This window comes from Micromesistius poutassou, assembly GCF_964030765.1.
Source record: "Micromesistius poutassou genome assembly, chromosome: 3".
NCBI lineage: Eukaryota > Metazoa > Chordata > Actinopteri > Gadiformes > Gadidae > Micromesistius > Micromesistius poutassou.
Genome location: NC_140273.1, coordinates 19861943 through 19869699, shown reverse-complemented (window position 1 = coordinate 19869699; position 7757 = coordinate 19861943). Strand labels below are relative to the sequence as shown.

General features: G+C 44.6%; 1 protein-coding gene across 1 annotated transcript; it reads left to right on the top strand.

The window, feature by feature from the left end:
• The first annotated feature begins 5944 nt into the window (after window positions 1-5944).
• Window positions 5945-7403, top strand: LOC311340846 (uncharacterized protein). The gene is made up of 2 exons (XM_084465741.1): window positions 5945-6034; window positions 6206-7403. Exon 2 carries the CDS (start codon window positions 6220-6222, stop codon window positions 6736-6738), a length of 519 nt encoding a protein of 172 aa, XP_084321867.1. The 5' UTR covers window positions 5945-6034; window positions 6206-6219; the 3' UTR covers window positions 6739-7403.
• Window positions 7404-7757: the final 354 nt, after the last annotated feature.

Below are 7757 nucleotides of genomic sequence, written 5' to 3'. Positions count from 1 at the left end.
ATGGTGAGGCGCCATCACCAGTTGATCTGAACAGTCCTGTCGTCTCTTAGGAGGACCTTGTGACAGGAGCTGCTATCAGGCAGGCTGTGAAGAAAGCGCATTCAAAGTATAGAAACGGTGGTTTAAAGACGTTATGTTGTAGCGAGGGAATCAATTCAGTACAGAGTTACATGCTCAGTGTTCGTAATAAAGATCGTATGCGTTTAATGGGTCCAATTGTACAAATCAGACTTTCCCTTACCGTTGCATTCATCTTAAGTAACTGAGTTAAGGAGTTCATTTGAGGACATCATAGAAGGTGGAAACGTTAAATCGTCTGATTGGAATTTGGTCAGTAGTGAAGCAGCTAATGGTTCCCCTCAAAAGCACCACTATCAACCGTTCAGTGTTCGTAGGTCCACTGGGAAATTCACAGAAATTGCAGTCAATAAGCAACGAATCAGCCAAAACACCAACCAACCAGGAGAGGGGGGATGGAAGGGAACGGCCACGTGGAAACAGGCCAGGATGAGTTCAGGGCTGGATGTTACACCTCAGAGGATGAGTTCAGGGCTGGATGTAAGGATGAGTTCAGGGCTGGATGTTACACCTCAGAGGATGGATTGACCCAAATAGTTTTACCATACATTTCAGAATAGCTGTTTAGAAGATGTTTGATAATCATGCTATCATTATTATCGTTTAACCAACAAAGCATCATCCCTTAAAGCGAAAGCACTGAATATCTACCATTGTATCAATTTGCTATTGCAACTGCCAGCCACACACAAAGACGCAGCTTGTGGTTCCTACCGTCCTGTTTATATTTGACTCTACGTATCGCTGCTTGGCCGTCGGCCATCGCTGCATCTCATCCAGAGTCGCCGGTCTTTTTCTGGGACGGGGGGACGGGGGGACGGGGGGGGCTCTACTTTGTTTCTGTCTCTACTCCTTTTCATGTGTGAGTGATTGTTTGTGGTTGTGATCAGGATTATTCCCTCCCTTCTGTACTCGTGTGATGCCGCGTCCCCCAGCGCCTGCATGCACGCGCTGACACAATGGAGACAAACAGCCTCTCCCCTGGCCGCGTGACAGAGACGCTCCTCATCGCTCCCGCAAGCGTCCCAAGATTAGGACGAAGGAGCCGGCATTGTTCCACCATGGAGCGTGTGTCGACACGGGGGACGTGACGCCCCATGTGTGTGTTCACATGTCATCCCTCTCGTCTCGTCTGAGTCACTAGGTGTTCCTGTACGGGGAGAGCGTTTTAAAAAAGACAACTTTCATACATACATGCCTGTTTTACAGCGTTACACCTCTGCTCCTCGTCTCACTGCGCGTGTGGCAGGCTGCCACCTGAACTCTATCTTATCGCAGCATTACCAGGAGGTACGGGGCTGCAAAGGGGCCCGTAGCACTAGCATGAATGCCAGGCACTGCCTATATGCGTTGCTTCTCAAAGAGCGAGAGAGAGAGACAGAGAGAGTGAGAGAGACATTGACAGAGAGAGATACATTGACACACAGAGAGAGAGACATTGACAGAGAGAGAGTCATATACAGAAAGAGCAAGACAAAGAGCAGATAACAAACAAGGCTGTTGCTGTGCCAGAAACTCAACTGGAATGAGAAAAGCTGTCCCGCTATAATCGCCACAGAAAGCAACGCAGAGTCAAAGCGGAAGGAATAGGCAGAAAGGGATAGAACAACAAACAGAGAGAGAGAGAGAGAGAGAGAGAGAGAGAGAGAGAGAGAGAGAGAGTAAATAGGAGTGTGTTGTAGTCGTATGTGTGTTTATCATAGGAGCCAGACCCATTACATTGCAGCCGGCCGGGCCTGGCGGAGCTTTGAGCCGGAACATTTGTGGAATCGTCTTGGTGATGAAACGGATAAAAAAAAAAAGGCATTCCAGTATCCTGGCTCTGCAGAAGCACTTGACATTTTCTGATGACATTTGAGCCCCTTTGAATGGGCTTGAAACGACAGTGTTTCATCCTGGCGTAATGTTAGACTTTCAGAAGCCCGCATCTTATCTGGTGGATTATGCCGCCGCATTATGTGGAGGTATTATGAAACGCTAATAGTGCATGTAGATACTTCACAAATGATACTAAAAATGCCTCACATCACACATAAGGAGGATTTGGCCCTTTAGTAAAGAAATACTTCCGAATATGCAAATGCTCACAAAAGAATTAGGGCTTAACAGATTTGACTCACTCAAACAATGGCCTGTGCCTTTTTTTCCCAGGATGCAACTGTCCATCAGCTTGTAGGATTAGGGCTGTTTTTGACAATGTGTTGAATCAAAAAGGGGACAAAGAGGCACTTCCTTTATTACGAGGATATGCCGATGAATGTTCCCCATATAAGCCTGACAAATGCTTCAAGCTTGAAATAAAGGGAGACGGACGGGGGGAAGGCCTGACATTGCCCTCTATAGTCAAATCATGGCCACTGCAGTTCTGTAGTGTATGCCTCGTCTTTCCCAGCTGCCTTCGTTTTCTGATACATTTTAGAGCTTAAAAGTAGCTAATCTCGTTCGCAGAATGGAAAGTAACATTTTGAGGTTGACTTGCCCTTGTCCCTCAAATTCAAAGTAAAACCAGCAGCCAGTTTTTCTCTCTCAGCTACGTTCATCAGACACACGGACGGACATATGCCGGTTTACCCGAGTCCTGGTTTGAAGTTCTCTAGTTTTTTCTTCATTTCTTTTCATACCTAAAGTTCTTACAGCTGTACTTCGACATGATTACTTTACTTAAAGCTGCACTATTTAGATTTTCTCTTGGATGCTCACTCTAGGGGCTTAAGTTGTTGGGTCGTACTAAATCATTCTCACTTTTCACAAACTGTCAGAAGACAGAATAAAAAAGATTTATTAAGAAATATGTAATGGATTGACGGTGAATGGAAATGTTTTATTATTGAGAAACGTTCAGATATAACTGCAGTAGAGATGATACATAGGGGTAAATGTTTTCATGCAAGCAATAGCCTACAATGAGCGTGTTAACTAGAGAGAAGGTGTAGTAGCAGTTATCTGAATCCAGCAGAATCATTCCCGTCCTACATCCTATCCTATAGGTCCAGGATGGAGAATATAAACCCATCCTCCATCGTTCTTAATATTATCTATACATGTATGTATGTAAAATAGATTGCTGATCCAATTGCTGAAGAAGCTGTTGACCGGTGCAAATGCAGAGGAAACGGAAAAAAGGCTTTTAATAAAGAAACTCAAAATCTCTGTTCAATTGTCCAAAAAAACCTGACAATTTGGGAACCATGAGAAAAAAAGGGACATGAGAAAAACAAAGGAGCTAGGGACAAGGGAACAAAGGAGGGGAACTTATACATATATACATATGCATATACACACACAAGTATGTATAAGTAGGCCTACCCCTCCTTTTATATATATATATATATATATATAGCACCCAAGTGGGTGCTACACATTGGTGGTGGTTAGTGAGGTCCCCCCTTCACTGTAAAAAAATGCGCTTTGAGTGTCTAGAAAAGCGCTATAGGCTATAAATTCAATAAATTAATATATATATATATATATATATATATATATATATATATATATATATGGGGTTTAAATGGGGAGAGACTGATGGGGGAATGAGGTGTAGGTTGGACGGTTGACCAGGACGCTCATGTGAGGACTGGAGTGAGTGCAGGCAGGATCTGTGAAGCGAGGGGAAAAGTCTGAGGACACCTAGTGGCTAGGGGGAGAACGAACACGAAACAACATGAATACAAAGTCACAACAGGATAGAAGCCACGTATGAAACCCGGTTTCTACCCAGAGCGAAACCCCGCTACGACACAAATAACTGAACCCATAGCCATTATTATTCTACATATTAATCGATCACTGTGGCTTAAAAAAATGTATGAATAGATTAATTAATGAATTAATTAAAATTAAAAATGTTCTGGCTCATGAATATTTATTTTGAGATGGTTGTAATTAGTCTTGTGTCTATCTGAAAGACCTTGCTACACGGGGGTCTACTGAAATTATACCAGAAACAGGCATGAGCAATTATAATCAATAGGCTATCAATAAAATATAAAACGATTTCCTATTCAATCAGTGTACAGTTTTTGTCTGGTTTACCAAGGCTGAAACATATATCAAACCATTTGGCCCATGTAATTCTCAACTTGCTATATTTACCATGATAATAGGCAAAACATTGCAATTTTGGTCATTGTTTAATTATTAATCATGATATTATTAGATATTATGGGAAGACATTGTTGTGTTTGAAACTGCCAGAGTTATAATGCAAGATGTCATTGATATTTTTCCGGTTCATCTACATTAGGTAAGGATTTCTCTTGAACCCTCTTGAGGCTTCTCAATATAGCACAGTATGAGCAACAAGCTAATTCTAACCGTGGGTAAGGAGAAAATTGTTCAGCCCTCAGGAGGTGTCGTGCGCCTCACTTAACGAAACATCTGTGACAGAGTGCGCCCACTTGATAACCCCAATGAAATGCTGCATACTGCATACTGCTGTCCTTTGGTTGGTAGCTTAGTGGCCAGCGTGCTTATAAGGTTGGTTTGGGCAGGGGCTCCTGAATATGTGTTTTCCTTGGATTTTGGCACAAGGGATTATAACATCTGATCCTGTGTATTAATGAAATAATCATGATATTATTAGATATTATGGGAGGACATTGTTGTAGATAAGGATTTGTCTTGAACCCTCTTGAGGCTTCTCAATATGGCACAGTATGAGCAACAAGCTAATCCATTACTCATTCTGATGAAGGCATTCTAACCCTAACAACAAGTCTTTTCAAAAATGTAATGTTCATTTGAAAGTTTACATGTTTTGTTGCACTTATCGAATCTGTGTTTGAGTGGCAGGGAGAAGCAACGACAGGGACAGCGCTCTGTGGTCAAATCTGTGAAGGAAGACATTAGCCGCTGTGCTCTGTGTGTCTCAGCATCCGAATGCGGTTGCATGCGCTCTGTCTCCTCATTGGAAACAATTGAAAAAAGGCTCCGGCCCTCTGAAATAGATGCTATGTGGACACAGGCCCCAAGATGGCGACCTTACTGATGGGGGATTTAAAACCCGGGAGCGGAGAGTCCTTCCTGCCAGCCAGGTTGCCTCACCCTATAGTTGACTTGGCCTGGAGTCTTGATGATGGGGAGTGGGATGAGATGGTTGCGTTACTCCCCACCACCTCCGCCTCTGGGAATTGGGAGAACAGGAGTCTGGTTTGGGGGGCTGCTTGGTTCTCACTGGCCGTTGCAGTGATTTCCTGACTCCTATCAGGCGGTTCTTCCTCTCCAGGGGACCCTGAATGCCCCATCCCCCGAGACCTGAGCCGCGTTCACTGGGGCGGATTGGGAGGATTGGGAGAGGCTTCTGCGCAGCCATTACCCACCTGTGCCCCCCCCCCCGGGTTCTGACCATCAGGGCTACCCAATACCGTCCAAATAGCGGGGAATCTCTCCCACCAGTAGAGGGACTGGGAGAATGGGGACTACACCCTGGCCAGGCCACCCTGACTGCCAGCAGTCAGGGTGGCCTGGCCCCTTGGGGTTTGCATCTGGATGAGGGCCGGGGGTAGTCCTTGGACACAGGACACCGGGATCAGTTGGATTGACAACCGTCCCATATACGCTGGCTGGATGAGGGTAACTGCACTGCCGGAGTGGAGCAGTGCTACTGTGTCTCCTCATACGACCCACAGGTTGTGAGGGACGCCCGTGGCTGGGTAGGGGCATCTGAGCATCCGGCTGAGGGCATGGAAACATCTGGGCAGCCCCAGGAGATGTGGAAGACTCTGGTAAGATTTCCCCCAGATAGGTTTCATATTCATGGTTTCATATTATTAGTTGGTTTACATAAGCCAGCCAATCACAATTGAAGAGCTATGCAGCCTAAAAGGAAGAGGAACCAACATTGAAACTGTACACTAACCACAGGTGGCCTACCTTCTATTTGTGTCTCTAGCACTTCCTGTAATGTTGAACTGCCAGTGTCAACTGCCAGTTGTTTGTTGAAACATCTGAAGGTCTGGTAAGTGGACACATCCGTTCTGTTAAGACAAACAAATCAAAGCAAAGCAAACTTTTGAGGCAAGTCATTTGTATTTTCGTGATGTGATTATGATCAAGTTATTTGTACATCTGTACCAGTGATGTATTTCGGTGTTTGTTTGGTATCATGATTGTCTCCTTTCCTGTGCAGCAGACGCCCCAGAGATGCGTACCCTTCTCCTCTCCTCCCTGCTGCTGTCTGTGGTGTTGGCCTCAGCGCTACCAACCCTCGATTCAGTCCAGGATCTGCAGAAGACGGGCTTCGGTCGTCCTCCCCCTCGCCATGGCCTCCGGCTGCTGAAGTGGTACGTTAAGGCGTGCCTGGATAACAACATGAAGGCTCTGTGCGACCCCGTCGCCGGAGAATACGGATTCCACGTGTTTGTCAACGAGGAGGACCTGCTGCCCAGGCTTCCAGAAGAGCAGCCATTGGGATACTTCACCATCGGCAACCTCCACTCGCCCCACGCCCAGGACCTGCCGTATGACGTGAGGAAGGACTACGACCCCAACAACCATCTGAGCAACGAGGACAGGGTGCTGGTTAAGTACAACGAGAACACCCAGCGTGTCTCTGACATCTTCATCTCCGAGCATTACAACAAGACCAGGACCTACATCATCGGCCCCAAACTCCTGTCCTATCTCAGGCAGCTGACGCCCCACTTTTACGTAGAGATGTGATGTGTTAGCTCAGTCATGTTAACAAAGGTGTGACTACATTTTCTTTGCGTGTGTGAAGCTTTTAACATTCTTGGTCAATACTTAATCATTTGCTGAACTCATCAGTTTTTAAATTTGTTTCATTCACAGTTCACACGTTTTAAGATCTCATATGCGATTAAAACCTTTTAAGGGAAAGTTTTAAGTGAACAGACTTCATTTTTGCGGTTCGCGCTCATTGAAAGTAACACATGAACAGCTGGTGCGCTAGATGAGTGAGGCTCAGTTTCATTTAGGATCTTTGTGTTGAATGGTTTGGAAATGAAACTTAGATGCCTGAAAAACCCACATCATTGTTTTGCTACCTTATTCCGTAATGGATAATAGTTAGCTTATAATCATTTTAAGAATTTCACAATTTGAAAAATACAAATCCTCACTTACAATGACGAAGTGTTTGTGCTTTTATTAATGCAGTTATATGTATATTTGTATGTTCCTTTATCGGACCAACATTCAAAAAACAGAGTTCAATGTGATATTATGGGACATTTATATGTAATGATGGTTTCGCAGCGATCGTCATCATATGTATTTCCATTGGTTTCAGACGAACTGGGAACAGATGGGGAGGAAAGAATATGAAAAAGAACAGTAATAATACAAATGTATTGTATTCATAAAGCGCTTTTTGATACACTCTGGTTGCATTATTCATTTAGTTCTAGCCCCTGAATGCCCACCCGCTTTAGAAACAGTTCTGTGCTTCAGGAATTATGAATCAAAGATATGAAAAATGGATTGGAAGAAAAAGGAGCTCATGATGATTATCAGGCTAGCACTTTACAGTGAGTGTGTGTGTGTGTGTGTGTGTGTGTGTGTGTGTGTGTGTGTGTGTGTGTGTTCGTTGACCTTTGACATGGTCTGTGCCTCTTGTCATTAGTTTGTATATTGGGGAGGAGACCCCGTCCAGACGATCCCTCGGGTCTGATCCTACAGACCGAGGTCTACGAAGTACATGCACAGGCTGCGTATGTTTA

What these genes read in the sequence shown, in the direction of transcription:
- LOC311340846 (XM_084465741.1), top strand. Translation starts at nt 6,220, where the DNA reads ATGCGTACCCTTCTCCTCTCCTCCCTGCTGCTGTCTGTGGTGTTGGCC.